Here is a 27,898-nt window from a genome sequence, read left to right on the forward strand (position 1 = left end):
CCAGCCCTAGAATCAACTTTTCTCCAAGCAGCCCTGATTCCTTTTACTGCAGAATGGTATTGAGAAACCAAATCTGGGGGCTGCTTGTTACTACTAGGGTGTCATTGCTAGTGGATCCTCTTGGCAGACAGAACTAGGATATATATATATGTATGTATATCAGTCCACGCACACACATATAGTTCTTTCTCTTTCTATCTGTGTATATTAAAAACTATGTAATCATACAGATAACTGATTTCAATTCAATACCGCAAGGTTCATTCTTGACTTCCCCCTTTCCTTTGTAACTTTAACAGACTTGCCAACACCTACCCCATTGATAAAGAAATTTACTAACTAGACTACAGTATTTGTGTACAGTACCTTTTGTCTTTAGTCTTAAAAGAGTATCCAGATAAAATATTGTTTCCAAGGTTACTTAGGTTAGCTCTTTCCTTATCTTCCTTTATACTCTTTAATGCGGTTGTGTTATCCATTTGTAATACAGTTCAGTTCATTTGTTACTGTTTATATTCTATTTTGGGTTTCTTGCCTACAGGTCTTGGTTGATTATACTTCATTATTTATTGCAGGGAGAGTATGCAAAACATTACTATGGTCCTAAGAGTCAAATCTAATGTAAAACTGACATCTTAATAATATCAAGTCTTCCCATCCATAAAGAAGACAATCTCTCCATTTATATAAATCTTAATTTCTCTCAGCAATGTTCTACTGTTTTCAGTACACATGTCTTGCACATCTATTGTCAGATCTGCCTCTAAGTATGTGATATTTTTGGGTAGTATTATAAATGGTATTTGAAAGATTTCAATTTCCAATTATTTGTTGCTAGTATATAGAAAGAAATTGAGTTTTGTACATTAATAATGTAACTGTAACCTTGCTAAACTCACTTATTAAATACAGCTTTAAAGTGATGGGCTCAAGATGGCGGAGTAGAAGGATGTGCACTCACTCCCTCTTGCAAGAGCGCCGGAATCACAACTAACTGCTGAACAATCATCCAGAGGAAGACACTGGAACTCACCAAAAAAGATATCCCACATCCGAAGACAAAGGAGAAGCCGAAGTGAGACAGTAGGAGGGGCACAATCACAATAAAATCAAATCCCATAACTGCTGGGTGGGTGACTCACAAACTGGAGAAAAATTATACCACAGAAGTCCACCCACTGGAGTTAAGGTTCTGAGCCCCACGTCAGGGTTCCCAACCTGGGGATCTGGCAACAGGAGGAGGAATTCCCAGAGAATCAGACTTCTCAGCCTAGAGGGATTTGATTCCAGGACTTCAACAGGACTGGGGGAAACAGACTCCACTCTTGGAGGGCACACACAAAGTAGTGTGCACATCAGGACCCAGGGGGAAGGAACAGTGACCCCATAGGAGACTGAATCAGACCTACCTGATAGTGTTGGAGGGTCTCTTGCAGAGGCGGGGGGTGGCTGTGGCTCACCACGGGGACAAGGACACTGGCAGCAGAAGTTCTGAGGAGTACTCCTTGGCATGAGCCCTCCTGGAGTCCTCCATTAGCCCCATCAAAGAGGCTGTAGCCTCCAGTGCTGGGTTTCCTCAGGCCAAACAACCAACAGGGAGGGAACTCAGCCCTACCCATCAGCAGACAAGCAGATTAAAGTTTTACTGAGCTCTGCCCACCAGAGCAATACCCAACTGTACCCATCACAATCCCTCCCATCAGGAAGCTTGCACAAACCTCTTAGATAGCCTCATCCACCAGAAGGCACACAGCAGAAGCAAGAAGAACTACAATCCTGCAGCCTGTGGAATGAAAACCACATTCACAGAAAGATAGACAAAATGAAAAGGCAGAGGACTACGTACCAGATAGAGGAACCAGATAAAACCCCAGAAAAACAACTAAAAGAAGTAGAGATACACAACCTTCCAGAAAAAGAATTCAGAGTAATGATAGTGAAGATGATCCAGGACATCAGAAAAATAATGGAGGCAAAGATTGAGAAGATGCAAGAAATGTTTAACAAACACCTAGAAGAATTGAAGAACAAACAAACAGAGATGAACAATACAATAACTGAAATGAAAAATACACTAGAAGGAATCAATAGCAGAATAACTGAGGCAGAAGAACAGATAAGTGACTTGGAAGACAGAATGGTGGAATTCACTGCTGTGGAACAGAATAAAGAAAAAAGAATGAAAAGAAATGAAGACAGCCTAAGAGACCTCTGGGACAACATTAAATGCAAAAACATTCGCATTATAGGGGTCCCAGAAGGAGAAGAGAGAGAGAAAGGACCAGAGAAAATATTTGAAGAGATTATAGTCGAAAACTTCTGTAACGTGGGAAAGGAAATAGCCACCCAAGTCCAGGGAGCACAGAGAGTCCCAGGCAGGATAAACCCAAAGAGAAACATGCCGAGACACACAGTAATCAAATTGACAAAAATTAAAGACAAACAAAAATTATTAAAAGCAACAAGGGAAAAATAACATACAAGGGAACTCCCATGAGGTTAACAGCTGATTTCTCAGCAGAAACTCTACAAGCCAGAAGGGAGTGGCACCATATATTTAAAGCGATGAAAGGGAAGAACCTACAACCAAGATTACTCTAGCTGGCAAGGATCTCATTCAGATTCGACAGAGAAATCGAAAGCTTTACAGACAAGCAAAAGCTAAGAGAATTCAGCACCACCAAACCAGCTCTACAAACAAATGCTAAAGGAACATCTCTACATGGGAAACACAAGAGAAGAAAAGGACCTACAGAAACAAACCCAAAACAATTAAGAAAATGGTAACAGGAACATACATATCGATAATTACCTTAAACGTGAATGGATTAAATGCTCCAACCAAAAGACACAGGCTCGCTGAATGGATACAAAAACAAGGTCCATATATATGCTGTCTACAAGAGACCCACTTCAGACCTAGGGACACATACAGACAGAAAGTGAAGGAATGGAAAAAGATATTCCATGCAAATGGAAATCAAAAGAAAGTGAGAGTAGCAATAGTCATATCAGATAAAATTGATTTCAAAATAAAGACTGTTACAAAAGACAAGGAAGGACACTACATAATGATCAAGGGATCAACCCAAGAAGAAGATACAACAATTATAAATATATATGCATCCAACAAAGAAGCACCTCAATACATAAGGCAAATGCTAACAGCTATAAAATAGGAAATCGACAGTAACACAATAATAGTGGGGAACTTTAACACCTCACTTACACCAATGGACAGATCATCGAGACAGAAAATTAATAAGGAAACACAAGTTTAAATGACAATATAGACCAGATAGATTTAATTGATATTTATAGGATATTCCATCAGAAAACAGCAGATTACACTTCTCAAGTGCACACAGAACATTATCCAGGATAGGTCACATCTTGGGTCACAAATCAAGCCTCAATTAATTTAAGGAAACTGAAATCATATCAAACATCTTTTCTGACCACAATGCCATGAGATTAGAAATCAATTACAGGGGAAAAAAAACGTAAAAAACACAAACACATGGAGCCTAAACAATACGTTACTAAATAACCAAGAGATCACTGAAGAAATCAAAGAGGAAATAAAAAAAAAACCTAGAGACAAATGATAAGAAAAACATGATGATCCAAAACCTATGGGATGTAGCGAAAGCAGTTCTAAGAGGGAAGTTTATAGCAATGCAATCCTACCTCAAGAAACAAGAAAAATCTCAAATAAACTAACCTTACACCTAAAGGAACTAGAGAAAGAAGAACAAACAAAACCCAAAATTAGAAGAAGGAGAGAAATCATAAAGTTCAGAGCAGAAATAAATGAAATAAAAACAAAGAAAACAACAGCAAAGATCAACAAAACTAAAAGCTGGTTCTTTGAGAAGATAAACAAAATTGATAAACCATTATCCAGACTCATCAAGAAAAAGAGGGAGAGGACTCAAATCAATAAAATTAGAAATGAAGTAGGAGAAGTTACAATGGACACTGCAGAAATACAAAGCATCATAAGAGACTACTACAAGCAACTCTATGCCAATAAAATGGACAACCTGGAAGAAATGGACAAATTCTTAGAAAGGTATAACCTTCCCAGACTGAACCAGGAAGAAATAGAAAATGTGAACAGACTAATCACAAGTAATGAAATTGAAACTGTGATTAAAAATCTTCCAACAAACAAAAGTCCAGGACCAGATGGCTTCACAGGTGAATTCTACTAAACATTTAGAGAAGAGCTAACACCCATCCTACTCAAACTCTTCCAAAAAACTGCAGAGGAAGCAACACTCCCAAACTCATTCTACGAGGCCAACATCACCCTGATACCAAAACCAGACAAAGATACTACAAAAAAAGAAAACTACAGACCAATATCACTGATGAATATAGATGCAAAAATCCTCAACAAAATACTAGCAAACAGAATCCAACAGCACATTAAAAGGATCATACACCATGATCAAGTGGGATTTATCCCAGGGATGCAAGCATTCTTCAATATATGCCAGTCAATCAATGTGATACACCATATTAACAAATTGAAGAATAAAAAGCATATGATCATCTCAATAGATCCAGAAAAAGCTTTTGACAAAATTCAACACCCATTTATGATAAAAACTCTCCAGAAAGAGGGCATAAGAGGGAACCTACCTCAACATAATAAAGGACATATATGACAAACTCACAGCAAACATCATTCTCAATGGTGAAAAACTGAAAGCATTTCCTCTAACATGAGGAGCAAGACAAGGCTGTCCACTCTCACCACTATTATTCAACATAGTTTTGGAAGTCCTAACCACGGCAATCAGAGACAAAAAAGAAATAAAAGGAATATAAATTGGAAAAGAAAAAGTAAAACTGTCACTATTTTGCATGATACTAAAACTATCATGCCGATGATATGATACAATACATAGATAACCTAAAGATGCCACCAGAAAACTACTAGAGCTAATGAATAAATCTGGTAAAGTTGCAGGATACAAAATGAATGCACAGAAATCTCTTGCATTCCTATACACTAACAATGAAAGATCAGAAAGAGAAATTAAGGAAACAATCCCATTCACTATTGCAACAAAAAGAATAAAATACCTAGGTATGAACCTCCCTAAGGAGATAAAAAACCTGTCCTCAGAAAACTATAAGACACTGATGAAAGAAATCAAAAATGACACAGACGGAGAGATATACCATGTTCCTGGATTGGAAGAATCAATACTGTGAAAATGATTATACTACCCAAAGCAATCTACAGATTCAATGCAATCTCTATCAAATTACCAATGACATTTTTTACAGAACTAGAACAAAAAATCTTAAAATTTGTATGGAGACACAAAAAACCCGAATAGCCAAAGCAATGTTGAGGGCAAAAAACAGAGCTGGAGGAATCAGACTCCCTGGCTTCAGACTACACTACAAAGCTACAGTAATCAAGACAATATGGTACTGGCACAATAACAGAAAAAGAGATCAATGGGACAGCATAGAAAGCTGAGAGATAAACCCATGCACCTATGGTCAACTAATGTATGACAAGGAGGCAAGGATACCTTGCCTTGGAGAAAAGACAGTCTCTTCAATAAGTGGTGCTGGGAAAACTGGATAGCTACATGTAAAAGAATGAAATTAGAACACTCCCTAACACCATATACAAAAAGAAACTCAAAATGGGTTAAAGACCTAAATGTAAGACTGGACACCATAAAACGCTTAGAGGAAAGCATAGGAAGAACACTCTGACATAAATCACAGCCAGATCTTTTTTGACCCACCTCATAGAGTAATGGAAATAAAAATAAAAATAAATAAATGGGACCTAATGAAACCTAAAAGCTTTTGCACAGCAAAGGAAACTGTAAACAAGATGAAAAGACAACCCTGAGAATGGGAGAAAATATTTGCAAACGAATCAACAGACAAAGGATCAATCTCCAAAATATATAAACAGCTCACGCAGCTCAATATTAAAAAAACGAACAACCCAATTCAAAAATGGGCAGAAGACCTAAATAGACATTTCTCCAAGGACATACAGATGGCCAAGAGGCACATGAAAAGCTGCTCAACATCACTAATTATTAGAGAAATGCAAATCAAAACTACACTGAGGTATCACCACACCAGTTAGAATGGGCATCATCAGAAAATCTACAAACAACAAATGCTGGAGAGGGTGTGGAGAAAAGGGAACCCTCCTGCACTGCTGGTGGAATGTAAATTGATACAGCCACTGTGGAACACAGTAGAGAGGTGCCTTAAAAAACTAAAAATAGAGCTACCATATGACCCAGCAATCCCACTACTGGGCATATACCCAGAGATAACCATAATTCAAAAAGACACATGCACCCCAGTGTTCACTGCAGCACTATTTACAATAGCCAGGTCATGGAAGCAACCCAAATGCCCATCGACAGAAGAAAGTATGAAGAAGATGTGGTACATATATACAATGGAATATTACTCAGCCATAAAAAGGAATGAAATTGGGTCATTTGTAGAGATGTAGATGAACCTAAAGACTGTCATACAGAGTAAAGTAAGTCAGAAAGAGAAAAACAAATATCGTATATTAATGCATATATGTGTAATCTAGAAAAATGGTACAGTTGAACTGGTTTGCAAGGCAGAAATAGAGACACAGATGTAGAGAACAGACGTATGGACACCAAGGGGGGAAAGCGTGGGGGTGGGTGAGTGGGATGAATTGGGAGATTGGGATTGACATATATACAGTATATGTATAAAATAGATAACTAATAAGAACCTGCTGTATAAAAAATTTTTTTAATTCAAAAAAATAAAATAGGAAGTAAAAAAATAAATAAATACAGCTTTAGCAGAATCCCATAAATTTTGATATGTTGTATTTTCATTTTCATTCATTTTGAAATACTTCCTAATTTTCCTTTTGATTTCTTCTTCTCTGACCCATAGGTTATTTAGTTATCAAATATTTAGGAATTTTTCACAGATCTGTTATTATTTCTAATTTAATTCCATTATAGTCAGAGAACATTTCTGTGAGCGGAATATTTAAAATTTGTTGAGATTTGTTCTATGGCCCAGAATGTGGTCTATTTTGGTAAATATTCTGTGTACATGTTAAAGGAATGTGTATGCTGTATGACAAAGCTATGTGTGAACCATACCTTCTTACTCAGATTTCTAATACCCTTTCTGGTTTTCAATATAAAGTAGAAAAGATAACATGTGGGAAAAAATATAATAAGATATATCAAGATTTCAGAGAAAAAAATAAAGGAATGTGTATTCTGCTGTTGTTGGGTGAAGTGTAATACAAATGTTTATTAGGTCAGGTTGGTTGATAGTCTTGTTTAAGTGTTCTATATCCTTATTGATTTTCTCTCTACTTGTTCTATTCATTATTCAGAGCAGCACGTGGAAATCTACCACTATAATTGTGGATTTATCCTTGCAGTTCTATCGGATATTGATTCATGGAGTTTGAAGGTCTGTTATTAGGTGTATAAACATTTAGAATGGTTATATCCTCTTGATAAATTGATCCCTTTATCATTCCCTAGCAACATTATTTTCTCTAAAAACTACTTTGTCTGACATTAATATAGCCACCCTGCCTTTTCTTTTCTTTTTGTGGCAAAAAAAAATACATGATTCATCCTCCCCACAATTTCCAAGCATATAGTACAGTATTGTCAACCACTTGCACATTGTTGGGCAACAGATCTCCAGATTCCCCCCACTCCCCACCCACTCAATCCCGGACAACTAAAACTCTATACTCATCACACAATGAATCCTTACCTCACCCTCCCTCAGCCACTGGCACCCACCATTCTTCTTTCTATCTGTATGAATTTCACCATTTTAGATATCTCATATAAGTGGAGTCATGCAGTATACGTCTTTTTGTGACTGGCTTATTTCCCTTAGCATAATGTTCTCAATGTTTATCTATGTTGCTGCATGTGACAGAATTTCCCTTTTAAAAAAAGGTGAACAATATTCCATTCCATGTATATACCACATTTTATTTATCCATTCATCCACTGATAGACATTTATGTTACTTCACCTCTTGGCTATTGTGAATAATGCTGCTATCAACGTGGGTGTACTAATATCTCTTTGAGACTCTGTTTCCAATTCTTTTGGATGTACACCCAGGAGTAGTATTGCTGATCATATGGGACTTCCATATTACTCTCCATAGTGGCTGTACCATTTTACATTCCTACCAGTATTCCAATTTCTCCACATCCTTACCAACACTTAAAAAAAAAAAAAAAGTAATCATCCTAATGGGTGTGAGGTGGTATCTCATTGTGGTTTTGCTTTGCATTCCCCTGCTTATTTAATGATGTTGAACATCTTTTCATATGCTTATTAGACGTTTTATCTTCTTTAGAGAAATATCTACTCAAGTCCTTTGCCCATTTTAAATTCAGGTTGTTTGTTGTTGTTATTGAGTCACAGGAGTTCTTTATATAGTCTGGATAGTAACCTCACCAGATATGTTTGCAAATATTTTTCTATTCTGTAGGTTGCCTTTCACTGTGCTGTTTCTTTGCTGTGAAGGCTTAAACTTTGATATAATCCCATTTGTCTATTTTTGCTTTTGTTGCCTGTGCTTTTGGTGTCATATCCATAAAATCATGGTCAAATCTAATATCATGAAGTTTTGTCTATGTCTTCTTCTAGGAGTTTTATAGTTTCAGGTCTTATGTTTAGGTCTTTAATCCATTTTGAGTTAATTTTTCTATATGGTGTAAGATACGTTCTAACTTCTTTCCTTTGCATGTGGATATCCAGTTTTCCCAGCTCCATTTGTTGGGGACTATTGTTTCCCCATTATTATTCTTGGCACCCATGTTGAAGATCATTTGACCATATAAGCAAGAATTTATTTCTGGGTTTTCTATTCTGTTCCATTGGTCTGTATATCTGTGTTTATGCCAGTACCATCCTGTTTTGAGTGCTATATCTTTGTAATATGTTTTGAAGTCATAAAGTGTGAGGCTTCCAGCTTTGTTCTCCTTTCTCAGCATTGTTTTGGCTATTCCAAGCCCTAAAAATTCCATATGAATTTTAGAATTGTTTTTTCTATTTCTGCAAAAAATACTATTGGTATTTTTAAACAACTTTATTGAGGTATAACTGATATACAGAAACTGCACCTATTTAATGTACACAATTTGATGAGTTTGGACACATGCATACACCTAGGAAACCATCAGTACAATCAAGGTAATAGACATATACTTCATCTCCAACACTTTCCCTGTGCTGCTTCTTGTTTTGTTTCTTTTGTTTGTTTTTTGGTAAGAATACTTAACATGAGATCTACCTTCTAACAAAATTTTAAGTGCACAATACAGTATTGTTAATGATAGGTGCTATGTTGTACAGCAGATCTCTAAAACTCATTTGTCTTGGATAACTGAAACTTTATACCCAATGAACAACATCTCCATGATTCCACTTATATGAGGTATCTAAAATAGTCAAACTCAGAGAAGCAGAGAACAGAAATGGTAGTTGCCAGGGAATGGGGGAATGGGACCATTGGCATTTTGATAGAGATTGCATCAATCTATAGATTGCTTTGGATAGTATGGGTATTTAAAAATAGTAAGTCTTTCAATCCATGAACATGGAATGTCTTTCCATTTATTTGTAAGAGTTTTTTTTTTTTTTTTTTTTTTTAAACGGGAAAAATTAAACAGAAGTTAAATGTGTATACATGGGAGAGACCCAGGAAAACTGAGTAACTAGCCAAAATGGCCAAAGCCCTTACCTTAAATACCATCTTCAGCTATAGACACAAGTGGATGTTGGGGGTAGTGGTTTGGGACTTCAAAGAGGAGGAAGGCAATTCACATGAAGATGAAAAAGCAAATGTTTGATAAACAAATGTTTGCGGGGCTACACAGAGACAATAGACACAGAATGGACTCTGATTTCCAGGCCCTGACCAGTTTCCCCCACCATACATAGCCCATATTCTTTGCAGAGATCTCTGCTGATAGCTCTGTTCCAGGAACAGGCCCTCTATCTAAATTCTTTTAGGCAATTAGGGAGAAGGTCAAAGTTTTTTCCTGAGTCTTTTGGGCTTTGTTTTCAGCCTGAAATAATCTACATGCCAAAGAGACATTTTGGGGTGGCAAATTTTGCTCTCCTACATGGGCTTCAGTGAGGAAGTCAAAATATGAATGGGCTACCTCACAAAAATAATTCTCACACACTTGGAGGCAGGGGTCAAGGGCAGCTGAGATCTGGTGCCTGCAGGAGAGCTAAGGGCTACTGCAATGAGGGAATTCCTGGGGACCTCATTCTTACTCCCCATCAGATAAAGCCTGGGACATTTGGTTATTAACAATGTAAGGGAGTAATATTATGAAGAAGCTTGCTTTAGGGGTCTCTCTGGCTCCTCCTGTCTTCACGGCCCCTTCTGACTGAGTTCAGAGCCCTTGAAGTGCCTAAAAAATCCCCCAAACCCCACCCCCAGGAAAATTTCTGCTGGGGTCTGCTTTCTTCCTGGAGATCCACGAGGAGAGAGGTCTGGGTATATAGGTGAGATCCTCCAAACAGTGCATGTGGATGGAAAACAGAAGGTGTTAAGGAGCTCAGCTGTGGGAGTTCCAACATTTAGAAGTCAGGAGGATGAGGAGGGACCTTTCTGCTTTTGCCAAATTGTTGTTTTCTTAAGTTCTTAGTGGTAACATTTCTGGCTAAAGGGTGGGAACAATATGGCTGTAAGAATATATGAGTCAATTTCTGGGCAACTTCACCATCACTGGATATAAACATTCAACTTTTTTGGGGGGTTCTTTTAGAATGTGTAAATTGTCATCTTCAGACTGCTTTCATTTACATTTCTTTGATATCTAGTGAGAATTAACATTTTCCCACTGTTTGTCTACTAACTGTATGTCCCTAATGGAATTAGTCCTGTATTTTACTTATTTATCGTTTGGAATATAGATATTTATTTTACAAATTTGAATCAGTTATTTTTTTGATTTAATTTTTTATTGAAGTATAGTTGATTTACAATATTATGTTAGTTTCAAGTGTACAGTATAGTGATTCAGTATTTTTGCAGATTATACTACACTATAGGTAGTATAAGATAATGGCTATAATTCTCTGTGCTATACAGTATATCCTTGCTACTTATTTTATACATATATACTTTTTCGGATTGTCTTCCATTATAGGTTATTAGAAGATACTGAATATAGTTCCCTGTGCTATACAGCAGGTCCTTGTTGTGCATCTATTTTATATAGAGTAGTGTACCTCTGTTAACCCCAAGGTCCTAATTTATTCTCCCCCCCACCCCCACCTCCTTTCCCCCTTTGGTAACCATAAGTTTGTTTTCTATGTCCATGAGTCTGTTTCTGTTTTGTAAATAAGTTCATTTGTATCATTTTTTTTAGACTCCACATATAAGTGATAGCATATGATATTTGTCTTTGTCTGACTTACTTCATTTACTGTGATAGTCTCTAGGTCTATCTATGTTGCTGCAAATGGCATTATTTCATTCTTTTTTATGGCTGAGTAATATTCCATTATATACATCTTCTTTATCCATTCATCTATTGATGGACATTTAGGTTGCTTCCATGTCTTGGCTATTGTAAATAGTGCTGCTACGAACACTGGGGTGCATGTATCTTTTCAAGTTAGGGTTTTGTCTTGTCTAGATATGTGCCCAGTAGTGGGATTGCTGGATCATATGGTAGCTCTATTTTTAGTTTCTTAAGGAACCTCTATACTGTGTTCCACAGTGGCTGCACCAATCTACATTCCCACCAACAGTGTAGGAGGGTTCCCTTTTCTCCACACCCTCTAGAGCATCTGTTATTTGTAGACTTTTTGATAATAGCCATTCTGACTGGTATGAGGTGATACCTCACTGTAGTTTTGATTTGCATTTCTGTAAGAGCTTTCTTTTGATTAACATTAGCATGGTATATATATTTCCCTCCTTTTACTTTTAACCTATTTGTGTCTTTATATTTCTTTCAGGAAACATACTATATTTGGGTCTTGGTTTTTTGTCTAATCTTTGCTTTTGGGGGTATTCACACCACTTATATGTAATGTGACTACTGATATGGTTAAGTTTAAATCTATCATCTTGCTATTTGTCCCATCCATTCTTCGTTCCTTTTTTTTCCTTCCTTTTCTGCCTCCTTTTGCGTTAACTGAGTGTTCTTTATAATTCTTTCATTTTATTTCCTTTTTTGGCTTATTAACTGTAACTCTTATTTTAGAGGTGCATCAGAGTTATAGCATACATCTTTAATTTACTACAATCTACTTTCAAGAGATGTTATACAACTTCATGGATATATATGCAAACCATAACAATATACTTCCACTTCTCTTCTCCCAGTCTTTATGCTATTGTTGTCAAATTGTACTTAAAAATGTTAGAAACACCATAATGCATTGTTGATAGTTTCATTTAAAGAGTTACTTTTCTTCTAAAGAGATGTGAATAATAAAAAATCACATACATGTAGTTACCACTTCTGGAGTTCATTCCTTTGTGTAGATTTGCATTTCCATCTGGTATTACTTTCTTCCTTGCCTAAACAACTTTTAAAACAAACAAACAAATAAAAAACAAACAAAACACATCTCTTGTAGTGTATTTCTGCTGGTGATGAATTCTTTGAGCTTTTCTATGTCCAAAATAATCTTTAATTCACCTTCATTTTTGAATGGTATTTTCACTGTGTATAGTATTCAAGGTTGATAGTTCTTTTCTTTCAGTACTTTAAAGATGTTGCTCCTCTGTCTTCTGGCTTGGACTTATCCAACACGAAATCCGCTGTCATCATTATCTTTGTTCCACTCTATGAAATGTGACTACCTTCTCTAGGTACTTTTCAAAGTTTCTTTTTATTACTGGTTTTGAGCCATTTTATTATGATGTGCCCTACTATAGATTTGTGTTTCTTGTGCTTTGGGCTTATTGAGCATCTTAGTTTCATGGGTTTATAGTTTTTACCAAGTACAGATAATTCTGGGCCATTATCTCTTCAAATAATTTTCTGTCCCCCTGGAATGCAATTTCAGCACTAACTATGCAGAGTTAGTGCAGATTTCACAGGTTAAGGGCACAGTCCCCCACAAGACTCTTCTCACTTCAGACACCAGCCATAACTCTGGGGTTCCCAGGCTGCCCATACTTCTGACTAACTGGCCATGAATTTGGGGGTTTCCATTATCCCCTGAGGTTCAACAACTTGCCCAAATGACCCACAGAACTGGGGACAGTAATATATTATGATTACTATTCTATTATAAAGGATACAAACAAGGACCAGCCAAATAAGAGATGCACAGGGCAAGGTCTGGGAAGGTCTAAAATGGAGCTTCTGTGTCCTCAAGATGTGTCACCCTCCTAGCAGGTTATTGTGTATCATTAACCAGGGGGAGCTCAATTGTGCTTCAGTGTCCAGACTTTTAAATTGGGTTTCATTATGTAGACATGATTGATTGAATCATTGGCCACACGACTGAATTCAATCTCCAGGCTCCCTGCCTCTTTGGAGGTCAGGCTGATATCACCCTGGCTGAAAGTCTCAACCTCTAATCACATGGTTGGCCTTTCTGGCATGGGAAGCCCTCATCCTGGAACTATATAGGGGCCCACGATGAGTCATCTCATTAGTATAAACTCAGGCATGGTCCCAGGAGCCCATCATGAAAAACAAAGACACTCATGATTCGGGAAATTCCGAGGCTTTAGAAGTTCTGTCCTAGGAACTTGCGACTAAGACCTGACAAATTCTTTATTTAACAATATCCTCTCTTCCATTTATAAGTATGTTAAGTTGCTTGAAGTTAGGCCCCACAGCTCATTGATGCTCTTTTCATTTTTCTTTCTTTTTTTATGTCTCCATGTCTCATTTTGGATAGTTTCTATTCTATGTCTTCAAGTTCATTAGTCATTTAATTTGCAATGTTTAATCTGCTGTTAATCTAATCTGGTATATTTTTCACCCCAGACACCTTAGTTTTCATCTCTACCAGTTCAATTTGGGTCTTTAAAAAAGTATTCAGTTTTTGATAACTGTTTTAATATACTTGTCTGCTAATTTTAACATCTGTGTCAGTTCTGAGTCAATTTCAATTGATCGATTTTTCTCCTAATCATCAATTGTATTCTTGTTTCTTTGTATGCCTGATGTTGCCAGCCATTTTGAATTTTACCTTTTTGAGTGCTGGATATTTTTATATTCTTATATTCTCAAGTTCTGAATAGAATAAATATTTTATGTTCTGGGATGCTGTTAAGTTACTTTGAAAAACCCTTTCATCCTTTTAGATCTTGCTTTTCAGATCTGTTAGACAGGACTGAATGCTATCTAATTTAGGGCTAATTATTCCCCACTACTGAGGCAAGACTCCTATGACTACTCTACCTAAAGTGCCATGTATTATGAGGTTTTCCAGTCTGGATGGTAGAGACAGATATTATTCTTGGTTGGCCCTGTGTGAGTTATGGGCACCATTCCCTCTAATTTGGGGTAGCTCTTTCTTCAGCTTTGGTTACTTTCCTCACATATATCTGCTGATCAGTACCTCTGATGAATACTCATGGAGGAGTTCTGAAGTTCTCTGGAGTTTCCTCTCTGTGCATTTCTTTCCTCTTTGGTGCTCTGTCCCAAGAATTCTAGCTACTTTGGTCCTTCTAGATTCTCAGCTCTGTCTCCTAAACTCAGGGAGTTTGCTGAACTCTGCCTAGGGTCCCCATCAACACACCGTGGCTTGGAAACTCCCTCAAGGCAATTATAAGGATCACTTTGTTTGTTTACTGTTTCTCAGGAATCACTATCTTTTGTTGCCAGATGTCTGGCACCTTGAAAACCATTATTTTGTATTACTTGCCTGACGTTTTTTGTTGTTTCGGGTGAGAAGGCAAATCCAGTCTCAGTTACTCCATTTTGGTCAGAAATGGAAGATCTGGTGATTGTATATGTTAATTTTATTTCTTACTATTTTACTGAATTATTTTATTGTTTTGAGTTTTATCACTGATTCTCTTGGGTTTCCAGGTTTACTGTCATGTCATCTATGAATACTTTACTTCTTCAACCATTCTTATGCCTCTAATTGTTTTCTCTTGTATAATATAATTACTCTAGTACAATGCTGAACAGTAATGGATATTGTGACATCCTTGCCCTGTCTCTGATCTTAATGGAAATGCCTCTAATGTTTTTCTATACTGGCTTTAGCACTAGGTATACATATATTATAATCATGTTAAGAAAGTATCTCAAATACCTACTTTCTTGAGCATTTTTTAATAAATGGGTGTTAAATTTTGTCCAAAGTTATTTAAGCATCTATTGAGACAATCATAATATTTTTCTTAGATACAACATGTGATATTAAAAAAGATCCTAATACTGGAGCAATCTTGACTTCCTGGAATAAATCCCACCAGGTTGTATGCATCTGTTTAATATTTTATTTATTATTTATTATTATTAATCATGAATTATATTCATTTGCAATTTTCTTTTTTGTACTGTCTGTATCTGGTTTATGTATCAGTTGTTTCATAGAAGGAGCTACAGAGTTTTCCTTCCTTTTCAATTATCTGGAATAATTTATTAAGCATTAGGACTATCTGGTCTTTGAGGGTTTTGTAGAATTCCCTTGTGAAACTACCTGGGCCTGGTGCTTTCTGTGGGGTAGTTCCTTAATAAAGATCTCTACTTCTTCTAAGGAAACTACTTTGTTAAGCTTTCTAAATAAAATGGGGTCGGGCTTCCCTGGTGGTGCAGTGGTTGAGAGTCTGCCTGCTAATGCAGGGGACATGGGTTCAAGCCCTGGTCTGGGAGGATCCTACATGCTGCGGAGTAGCTGGGCCCATGCGCCACAACTACTGAGCCTGCGCTCTACAGCCCATGAGCCACAACTGCTGAGCCAATGCACCACAACTACTGAAGCCCGTGCGCCTAGAGCCTGTGCTCCGTGACAGGAGAGGCCACCACAATGAGGAGCCCTAATGCTACAGCGAGCAGTGGCCCCCACTCGCTGCAATTGGAGAAGGCCCGTGCACAGCAACGAGGACCCAACACAGCCAAAAATAAATACATAAATAAATAAATAAAATGGGGTCAATTTTGGTCAGATGTATTTTCCTAGGAAATTTTCCATTTCAGCTAGGTTTTCAAATTTATTTCCAAATAAATTTGAGGCCTGCAAAATAGTCTTTTATGATTTTTGAAAAATTTCTTCTGTTCCTCCTTGTCATTTCTTATTTTGTCTATTAGTTCTTTCTCCTTTTTCTTGATGAAATTAGTTAATTGGTGGTCTATTTTGTTAATGTTTTCCCCATACCAAGATTTCAACTTACTGAAAGTGCTACTGTTTTTTAAATTCTCTATCTCTTTGGTTTCTGATAATTATTGGGGGTAGGTGATGGGTACATGGGGGTTCAGTAGATCACTCTGCCTGCATTTGTATGTGCTCAAAATTCTCCATAATAAAAATAAGAGAAATTACATATACACATGGTATAAAATCAAGGAGTATATAAGAACTTATAATGGAAGAACCATTCTACCAACCTACCCAATCCATGAACCTTTAGCCCCACTTCTTTTGAATCATTTATATTTTTATTTTTTTAGCTGCTTAACTCTATAGACATAAAATTTAATTATTATTTAAGTATAATTAAATACTATGTTACAATTGCTTTTTTAAAATAGGCATCACTTTTTAAAATTAATTTATTTTAGGCTGTGTTGGGTCTTCATTGCTGCACTCAGGCTTTCTCTAGTTGCAGAGAGTGGGGGTTACTCTTCATTGAAGCATGTGGGCTTCTCATTGCGGTAGCTTCTCTTGTTGCGGAGCACAGGCTCTAGGCATGTGGGCTTCAGTGGTTGTGGCATGTGGGCTCCGTAGTTGTGGCTCACGGGCTCTAGAGCACAGGCTCAGTAGTTGTGGCACATGGGCTTAGATGCTCCGCAGCATGTGGGATCTTCCCGGACCAGGGCTCAAGCCCATGTCCCCTGCGTTGGCAGGTGGGTTCTCAACCACTGCACCACCAGTGAAGTCCCTACAATTACTTCTCTTTATAGCTCTATCAACTTTAGACAATATCTATTATTCTTTGCTAGGGAAGATGAGGATTTAGTTCATTTAAACTGTCCCACTTTACTCACCTTACCCAATATTTGAGGTTATGATTTTTAGTTCTTGTATTGGTTATCTTTGTAAACTGCAAATAATCTATTTATACATTTAATTTTCACCCCATTCATCTTAGTGCCTTAATTTCCTTTTACATAGGATGATGATTATAGCACCCCTACCCTTATTTTCTCTTCTCCCTTTTTCTCCTTCACATTTTGTTGGCAATATTTTGACTTTTACATTGATCAGGTTGTTTAAATACTGTTCTGCAACCATAACAAAATTTTCTACAGTTAACCCATAGGGTGACTTTAGGTGCTATACATTAAAATATTTTACGACATTTTGACTATATAAATACTGTTGAATGCTACGTTAAGCAGCATATAAGGAATGCATTTCATTTCTTATTGGTCCAACATCATGTCCCTTGGGGTCATTCAAAGGAGAATGTTCCAGGCATTGAGGTTAGATGAACTTCCTTTTCTTACCCTCCATCAGTTGTTTATAATCATGTCACATCTCAGTTTGCTTCGTGTTTATACATGACTGTCTTACACAGTTTTTTCATTTTTCAAGTAGTTTCTAATTGCTTTTCTTTAGCTTGTTGATACACAATGCTGCATCTTCATCATACTCTCCAGTTTCCCTGTTCTCACATGTAATAACTATCCCCTTCTACCTCCCTTTCCAGAGAAATCCTCCACCTTCTCTACTCTGGACTGGCTGTTCTTCAGTTGCCAACCTTGGACTTTATTTCACTGCTTCTCTGGATCGAATCCACTGTTTCCTGGATCTCACGCATTTCTCCTTTTTGGTTTACTTAATTTGCTGTAGAATATATTCCCGTAACTCTCTTAAGAAAACAGGAGATAAACCTTCTGAATTTTTAAATGACTTTATTCTAACCTCATATCTGATTGATAGCTTGGCAGGATGTAGAAATCTGAATTCAAATCCATTTCCCCAGAGTTGCCAATGAGAATCTAATACCACCCCGATTCTTATTCTTATTAAGGTGACCTGGTTTTTCTCTCGGGGGGATTCCAGTGGTTTTCTAAAATTTCAAGAGGACTTGTTTATGTATGTCTTTTTTTTATTCATTGTGTTTGACACTCAGAGGCTCCTTTCAATCAGAAGATTTATATTCTGTATATTCTGGTTCTGAGGGCAGTGACTGGAGGGAACATGAGAGGCTGGGATGGGAGGGTCACATTCTGGTTTTGATCAGATGATGGTTACACAGGCATGTTGTATTTCCCCAAGAAAGGAAACAGGAATCCCACTGGGTTCCTGATCTCTGGACCCATCCTATCACTCCAGTCTTTCCAATTCTCTCCATCCTGTATTACTTCCTTGATGACTCTATATTATTTCTTTGATGATTTCCTTCTCTCCTTTTTTTCCCTTCTTTCTTCCTCAAGATTCCAGTTAGTTAGATGTTGAAATTCTTGAATTGGTCCTTTATGTCTTCTCTTCTGTCTCTTTCTCTCTCTCCCCCATCTGTGAGTTTGTGTGTGCCAGAGATATCCTTAACTTTAGTCTCCAGGCCTTATGTTGAAATTTAAAATTTTGGCACTTACATTTTAAAATTCAAACAGCTCTTTCTTGTGTCAGCATCTATTCTTGTTTTATATAATCTCCCTGAATATAGTAATTATTTTTTAAATGCCTTTTTAGAACAGTTTTAGCCTTACAGAAAAACTGAGAAGACAGTATAAAGTTCCCATATATCTGCACCCAGGTCCCTAATTATTAACATCTTACATTAGCATTTGCTATAATTAATAAGCCAATATTGATACATTATTATTACTATTATTCAAGGCCATACTTAATTCACATTTCCTTAGTTGTTACCTAATGTATTTTTTTCTGTTCCAGGATCTCATATTACATTTAGCTGTTGTGCCTCTTTACAATCCTTCTGGCTAAGACAGTTTTTCAGACTTCCCTGCTTTCTGACGATCTTGACAGTTTTGATGAGTACTGGCCTGACACTATCTAGGATGTTCCTCTACTGGAATTCGTCTTAACATGCTCTATTGTTTGTTTTGTTAATTTGTCAGGCTGCACTTTACATTTGGGAACCAGGTAAGGAGTCAACTGGTCAACTGCTCTGTATACCAGCCTTCAATGATTCCCTCCATTTCTAATACTTCTCATCAGCTCTGCCAACTCCAAGTTTACAGCCTCTCTGGGATCCTAAGGAGCAGAGTGGAACAGAGTAGCTCACTTCTCTCCGCAGCCCATACACAGCCCCTCGTTCCGGGCTGCAGTCTCCTTAGCCTGCTTCTGCTTTCTATCTTCAAGGAATACTATGTATCTTATATACTGATTTTTTTCCTCCTCTGTTCCTCTATGCCACTCCATTAACTTTCATGGGTTTATTCCTTTTAAATATCTATATTTTAACTGGAGGAGTTTGGAAAATAATGGGAGGAGAATATATCAGTCTGTCACCTTTTACCAGAAGACTCCATATGTCCACTTCTTATATGAAAATAAAACTTCTCCTTATATTTAAAGGAAAGAAGTAAAAATGTCCACTAACTCATAATTTTGTTGTTTGTTCATAATTCTCTTGGTACATCTTAATTTATATTCCTGTCAAAGCTTTTATTAAAGCTTCTGATAAAACTCAGTCAAGGTAGGTCCCCATAGGAAAAAGAATTCACCCATATGAACCTTTCATGAAGCAATTATGTGTAGAGTCGTGGGGAGGTTAAGGGAACAAACAAGGGATTGGGAGGCACCAGGGATGAGCAACAGAAAGATACTGTTACAATCCCTAGGGCCAAAGGGACAAGGGGAGGAACAGAGCTACAGGAGCCCAGTAGGCACTACAACTGTGGAGAAGCGGCCATCCAGCAGAAGCTCTATTATAGAGAAATATAGTTACTGTGCTGAAGCAAAGAGTTGGGAAGAAATGCCAATTTCTTTCTTTTCTGCCCTCCCACCTCCTGGCGGTGCTATCCATCTGCCAGACCCAACCAGAAGCTATTAGGGGAAGGGGGCCAAAAAGATGAAGTTTGTAGGAGACAGAGCACGGCTGAGAATGGATTGAGCTGGTGAGGGTGAGGGGTGGCTGGAGAACTTTCACAAAACATAAATAGGAACACATAATATTGGATATTATGTATGACGATCTTGATTAAATGTAAGAAACTATTAACAATCCTCATTCCCATGAACACTTTTTAAAGGGCAACAAAAACATGTAGCAGATGAGTCTAAGGATAATCAAGGCTATCATGCAAATTAAGACAAGCTCAAAAACCCTGCACACAAAATAAATTACAACCAAAATTCATTTTCTGAACATGTAAAACTGTTCCAACAACTAGAAATCTATGTCATACAGTGTTAGAAGTCAGGATAGTGGTTCCCCTAGGGCAGCAGTGACTGGGAGGGAGCATGAAGAGCTTTGGGGGTACTGGTAATTTTTGGTTATTCATCTGGGTGCTAGTTACACAGATGTGCTCACATTGTGAAAATTAATTGATGCACTGTGATTAGTGTGTCTTTTTGTGTATGTATGTTGCAATTCAACAAAAATCTATTAAAAAAATGATGATAGCCACGAATACAACTTAAAAAAAACTGCACTACATTAATACATCTTTCTGCCCTTCTTTAGGTATCCTAACTAACAGTAAACAAAGATTTACTAGAACACCTAAAAAAACAATGTGCATTCAACAGAAATGAAAGGAAGGTCTCAGCTTCAAGTAATTTGTGAACTACTTAGAAAAATGTAATATTTAAATATGAAATTAAGAATATTAACAAGCAATGTATCAGGCTACGAAGAATGCTATAATAAAAACAGATCCAGTATTGGCATGCAATTGATTCTCATCAGAAGGCCTGGATGTAAATATTCCCCAAGTGGGCTCTTTCTGTTGGAGATCTCTTTCTCTTTAACCCTAACAAAGGTCTACTCGACTAGGACAATTGCCTGGTTTCAGAAGGTGCTTCTATGATTGCTGTGGGTGGGCAAGAGGAGAGGCTGAATAAGGCCTCTCTCTTCTGCTTCAGTGGGAGTAGCCCTGTTTTATCTGTTTCATACTATTGTCTGTTTATACTATTATCTGGTGTTAATATTCTCTAAACAAAAGGATTTTGCTTCTAAAACAAGCTTGGAAACAACTCGTCTAGAAATCTGACCTCTAAATTTGTATATCTCAGTTGACATATCTCACAGTTGAAAAAATTTTAAAAGCCTCTGAAACTCAAATAAAACCCATTTTTAAAAGGAAATGAAAATTACCTGAAGTAAAGGAATAAAGTCATCCTGTTCTAGATAGCTGCAGCTGGGCTTTGCAAGAAGACAGATAAACTTAGAGGCATCATCATGATGGTTACTCAGCAACCTAGAAAAGAAACAATTGCTTAGGAAGACTGGCTACTATGAACAATGACTACAACATCAATAGTTGGTAATTTCAGTCTGATCTGAAGGCCATTTAGATCAAGAATCAAGCGCTCTCTTTTCAGTGATTAAAAAAAGGAAAATTTTCCATGCTCTTGATTTTGTCAAAGGGCCATCTTAATAAAAGCTCAACAACAAGACGGTACATTATTTTTGTAGAATGCTTATACCACGAAAGACATGAACTTCTGCTTGTCCAGGGTGGCAGACGTATTCAGGACTAACCTGATAGGGGGCTTTTGAAATTAGACTTTGAAGGACCAGGCTTAAGAAGAAAATGAAGGTCCTATTAAATCTTCAAGTTCTAAGAATTCCTCACATCCAACTAATTGCTGGACATTTCCATCTGGATGCTATACTCTGACAGCAAAGTCAAAATAGCGAAAACCAAATTTAAAATCTTCCTCTCAAAGTCATGGATGTCTATTTTTGTTAATGGTGGTACCACTCCAAGTTATCTGGGCTTGAAATTTGAAGTCATTTTAAACTTATTTCTCTTCCTTATTCTCCACATCCAATTAATTTCCAACCTTTCTTGCTTTTCTTCCTTAATCATTTATTGAATGCTAATTGTGTGCCAGATACTGTGTCTGGCCTTGTGAATACTCGAAATACAAAGAAAATAAGACATAGTTTTGTGCCCCGTAAGGAGCTTACAGTCTAGTGAAAGAGCTACACCAATAAGATTATATGCCTGTATAATCTTATTACAGAAGTAATAAACTCAGGGTGTCATGGAAAGACACAGGAGGACCAGTGAAATTCCCTGAAGAGTTGTGAAGTAGGAAAGCAGACTGTTGCAGATCAAGAGGGTTGCATGTACAAAGACCTGGTGTGAGACTGCACAGATTATTTGAGCAGCTTCAAGCACTGGGGTGGTAAGGGAAGGGAACATGAGCATGTAGGATTGGACCCTGGAGGCCCTTTTATGTTAGGTCAAGAAGCCTGGACTTTCGCCTACTCGCAGAAGAATTTTAACTTGGACTGTGACATGATCAGATGTGTTTTTCGTAAATATCAAGCAGAAATCTTTCCAAGGGCCTGAGCATGGATACTGGCAGTGGGAGACGAAGAGAAAGGGGCAAATATGGTTCAAGTGAAAGGAAATGGTGGTTGATAGGTGTGGAGGGGTACAAGGTGGGAAGTCCATGATGACTCCCAGGTTTCTATCTTAGACCACTAGGTGCTTGGAATTTGGGATAGGAATACTAGAGTCCTGAGGAATATTTCCTCAAAACATTTTAGACAACCATTCCTTCCTTCCTATTTCTGTTTTACCATCAAGTCCAGGGCCTTATTACTTCATGCTGAGACTTTTAGAAGGGAAGAGGGTCATAACAGGCTTCAGTGTCCATCCAACCTCATATCATGGACAATTCATCATTCTAAAACATTCTTTGATTATATAATTCCCTTTTCCAAAAATGTTCAACAGTTTTCTACCAGTTATATGAGTAAGTCTAGATGTCTAAGTTGGGCATTTAAGGCCCCCTTTAATTAGGCTAGAGTCTGCCTATCTCACCACTTTGCTAAATGAAACGTCCACTCCAGGCAGCTGGCCTGACCCACTCTTCTCTGAGCGTGCTGTGTGCATTCTTGCCTCGGTGCCATTTCTCATGCTGTTTTACTCTCCTAGAATACCACCTCTCCCAACTCTGCTATCTGTAATGCTGGCTATTCTTTAAGGTCCAGCTAATAAACTACCTCTTTCAAAAAGCCTTCTCTGACAACTAAATTCCTTACTGATCTTTGTACTATTTAATTTGTATGTATTACATACACCATTGTACCATGAACTTTCTTTTATTTCTCTAGCACCTAAAGGGCAGGCAAAGTTATAGCTCTTTTTTTCCCTTAACACATAGTGACTTTCACATTGAAGATTCTCAAAATGTTTGTGATCTAACAGATATACCCTTAACTGACTTCATTTGTGATTATTAAAGCCATAGAATGATCTTTATATTTATTTTCCTTATCATTCTTCAGCATGCTCAGGACCCCCACAGTTAAATAAATATACATTTCAGAAAAAGATTAGTGAAATAGATGTTGACGGGAATCACCTCTTAGGATAAGGAAATGGGTGGGATGATCACAACAGAAAGGCAGTGAGGTATATTAGCACCATTAAGTAAAAACTGCACAGACATTGACAGATGAGAGACTCTCTAAGAGGGAAACGTCAAATCAGGTATGGCCTTTTGCTATCAGAAGCATGAATCAAGAGAGAAAAGGTGAATTCTGATTCTCAGCCAATGCTAGTGGCTGGTGAACTCTATAAGGCAGGAGAGAAAGAGATTTTAAAAAGTCGTGAAAGCTGGAGAAAGAAGGTTAACATAGCTATTCTAAACTATCTTCCAGAGCTCTTAGGATGAAATATTGTTTTGTTAGTGGAAAACTGACACTTTGACATGAAAAGGTAAGAGGAAGTAAAGCATAAAATAGCTGGGACAATATTACTGACTCTGTGTAAGAGGAGCTCTGTCACAAAGCTGGTAAACTGGGAACTCAAAAAGAAAAGCTGTGGAGCAATGCCTTTCCCCTAAAAATGTCTTGACTGCAAGAGAAACAGATGTCAAAGTACAGATATGAAATGGGCAGCAGAGCAGGGAAGGGAAGGGGAGCAGAGGCAGGGGAACAAGAGCCTGTCAAGGTGTTCATGCTCAAACTACTCATAGGAGGGCTCAGAAGCCTCCACCCCATAAACACTGGGATAGGAGGCAAACTATTTCCCATTTTGCTGTTAACTTTTGTATTTGACTTTCCCCCCAAGATTATATAGAACCTATTATTGGAGCAAGTCAGCATGTGTATGTATATGTCAATATGTTTTAATTCTGTGTCATTATCTGCCAGTTATTTTAAAAAAAATTTTATAAAATTTATTTTTTGGCTGCACGCGGGATTTCTCTAGTTGCGGTGAGCGGGGGCTCTACTCTTCGTTGTGGTGCACAGGCTTCTCCTTGTGGTGGCTTTTCTTGTTGTGGAGTATGGGCTCTAGGCATGTGGGCCTCAGTAGTTGTGTCACGCAGTCCCTAGAGTGTACGGGCTTCAGTAGTTGCAGTGTGCAGGCTGTAGGGCACACGGACTTTCAGTAGTTGTGGTGTGTTGGCTCGGTAGTTGTGGCTCGCAGGCTCTAGAGCACAGGCTCAGTAGTTGTGGCGCATGGGCTTAGCTGCTCCGCGGCATGTGGGATTTTCTTGGGCCAGGGATCGAACCCATGTCCCCTGCACTGGCAGGCGGATTCTTAACCACTGTGCCACCAGGGAAGTCCTGCCAGTTATTTTTTTGTACTTCAAAGTTTTATATACTATACTTGAACCCAAGTCACTTTATGCAAAGGGTACAATTTGTAAAAAATTATAAAAATAAACATATGTCTTCTTTAAGGTCAGTGTGGTAATTCAAACCATTCTGCTTAGTTGCTTTGTCTCCCAAAACAGCCATACTTGCGCCTCCTTTAAAGCACCCTGGTTTTTAAAAGGCATTTTAAGTGCTGAGAAAGGAGCTCCCGCTAGAGGGCGCTCCAGTCGTTATAGTATCTGGCCAGAAAATAAGCTTTGATACAGAGACATCAGTTAGTTATTTGTTCACAGAATATTTTTTTTTAAATGTTTTTAATGAAAAAAGACAGGGACAGTTGCTCATGCTGTATAACTTCATAAGCAGTTTCCTGTAGTAACTGAAAATGAAGACTTGTGCTTCAAGTCTTTTTGCCTTTTGCCTTTGCAGAAATAATCTCTTTTCCTTAGAGATAAAATGAAAATGATTCATCTTCATAAAGGAATATAGCTGTTGCGGGTGCTGCTGCTCTGTCCACCAACAGAAATGTCCACCCTATCCCGGTGACATGAAGTCTAAGACAAAAAAACTGGCTGTTACTTTCCTTAATATTATGCAGTTAACTGCCGATAAACAAGTTGATTACTAGTTTTTCTTTGATAGTCAGCCTCAGGCTCACAAACACAGCGTCCTAGCATATTCAAAATAACTTAGAATGTACGTAGTTATAGTTCTTCTCTCTGGCTCTAATTTTTTATAGAATGAACTACTCCCCCCCCCCCTTTTTAATCTCCCAGCTTCTTCAACACTTTCTCTGAAATAATAACTCACTTCTTGCTGCTTTCCCAGATTGTTAGATGGCTTTTGCCAACAATGCTGAGCTCAATGGCTGAAGATACCCAGGACAAGAGCTGTGTAACATCCCTATTCTTTCTATCCCTTGTTCACACTCCACCTGAGGAATGTTTCAGGGCCTGGCACCTACCAGGGGGAGAGAAGCTAGCTGAATGAAAGCTAGAACATCTACACATTTCAAGATCTTCAATTCTGCTACTGTTATACACTGATTTCCAATAACAACAATAATAATTAATAATAGACAAGAAGACCACCCAGCTGAAGTCCTGGCTTTACTGATAGGGAGAGGGGAGGGAATCCAAGCTGACCCCCGCTATTGTTCAGGCCCTTGGCTCTATTTTCTTCCCTCAGGTTCTAGGGTGCCAGAGACAGCCAGAATGGCAAATGCCAATTCTTTTACTGGTTTACTCCTAATTAGTGCTTTTTTGCTAATTCTAGACTCCAAGGAATTCTTCTTTTACGACTACACACACAAATATTTTTTTTTAAGATTTTTATCTAGCTGTTTCCTATTTGCTATAGGAGAGGTGGAATGGTAACCATGGTCCTGACTTTGGAGGGTCATCCTGCTGGTGTATGAGGAGTGGTTCTAGTCCTAGGGCCATTCTAGTCCTTGGTATTTGAACAACTTAGAACTATTCCCTGTAACAAAATGACTAAAATTCACCTGGAAAACATGAAGCATTTATAACTTTTAGCTTTGATGTCGTTCTTTAAAAAAAGTCCTTTAACTGGTAGTCTTATATCCCCTGATCACTTTTAGTTCTATTGTAATGCAAGAAGAACTTGGTGAACTCAACTTGCTGCTAGATTTTTTAAAATAAGAATACAGTTATTAATCACCTATTATGTTCTCAAGCATTATACTACTAAGGGCTTTGAGGTGGCATGAAAGAATCAGAAGAATCTGTAAGCTGAATTTTGCTGCTATTATATGTTGATTTTAAATAATGATGATGATGATAGTGACATCACGTGAACAGCATTTCCTGATAGTTCATCAGGAAGGGTATCTAGCCCAGAAAAGATGAGAAGAGCATATTTACAGAAGGCTGATCAGTTAAAAGAGGTAGAAGGGGCATGCTATAACAGTCTCTTAAATTTATAAATATATCAAGAAATAACTTCTAAAGAAGAAAGAAGGGAGAAAAAAATAAAAGAGAGAAGAAAGGTGGATTTGAATTCAAGAAAACTAGTCAGGATGGTAAAATCCAGGAGTATCTTGATAGATGTACTATTCCTTTGTTCCTTAACTGGAGCTTTCAAAAAGCTTTTTGAAAAAAAGTTTTTCCTTTGTTCCTTAACTAAAATCTACTAGAATTCAGCTATCTTTAAGAAATCAACTACATACAATTCTAAATTTGATCACATGAGAATGGAAGCATGTGACATGTGTGGTTTGCTCCCCTTAAAGGAGCATTTATGTCACTGCTGCAAGAGTCAAATCCTAAGATTTAAACTGTTAACAAGTGAAACTAAGAAACTACCAAATAGTTATTAAAGAAGTATTTCTGAAGATCTGTTTTACTGATTAGAGACATGTAAGATAAAGGCTTAGGGAAAGAATTTGTGTGTGGGCATAAAAAGTTGTGAATAATTGAATTTTACTTGTTGAAACAAAGGATAAGGGGAAAATTAATAAATGAGTAAAATAAGTGACTTTTATGAAGCATGTCATGAGGGCCGGACAATTCCTTGCCCAGCCCCAGAGTAACTGCTCTCATACTTACTCTCTCCACATGGCAATGAATGACTGGGCTGACACAAATCCTGTCCTCTCTCCCCCTGCAGCCCTGAACATGGGGGTTTTCCAATAAAGAGGACAGCCACAGACCTGCAAATAAAGCACAAATACAGTGTAAGCCAAGGGGCAGTGAAGAGATGACATGGCCAAAGAAAGGGCCTTTGTGGCTTTTACCCTTCATGCCACAGTGGACAGAAGGGCCCTTGGAGGAGCAAAACTGGGGCAGAGGCAGATACATCAGCTGGGGTAGATTCAGCAAGACAGAGGGGAAACAAAATAAGAAGATGATAACGTGTTTAATGAAGAAAATGAAAATCCATTTGCCTTTTCTTCAGTGCATTTATAGTGATGTTTCTTACCCCTAACCTGAAAAAGCAACCAGTCTCACTCCCTTCCTACCACTCT

The 27,898-nt window shown here is 37.7% G+C and overlaps 1 protein-coding gene across 6 annotated transcripts in view; it reads right to left on the bottom strand.

Annotated features, from left to right (window-relative positions):
* The window catches only part of PPP2R3A (protein phosphatase 2 regulatory subunit B''alpha), a 219,486-nt gene that overhangs the window by 94,006 nt on the left and 97,582 nt on the right, over positions 1 to 27,898 (bottom strand). For all 6 annotated transcript variants that reach the window (XM_059065088.2, XM_067033743.1, XM_067033744.1 and 3 more), the window contains 2 exons: positions 27,480 to 27,583; positions 21,445 to 21,547 (listed from right to left, as the gene is read on the bottom strand). In XM_059065088.2, the coding sequence (XP_058921071.1) occupies positions 21,445 to 21,547; positions 27,480 to 27,583 (207 nt within the window). The remainder of the gene's footprint in view (positions 1 to 21,444; positions 21,548 to 27,479; positions 27,584 to 27,898) is intronic.

The sequence above is a fragment of the Kogia breviceps genome, chromosome 5 (genome assembly GCF_026419965.1).
Source record: "Kogia breviceps isolate mKogBre1 chromosome 5, mKogBre1 haplotype 1, whole genome shotgun sequence".
Lineage (NCBI taxonomy): Eukaryota > Metazoa > Chordata > Mammalia > Artiodactyla > Physeteridae > Kogia > Kogia breviceps.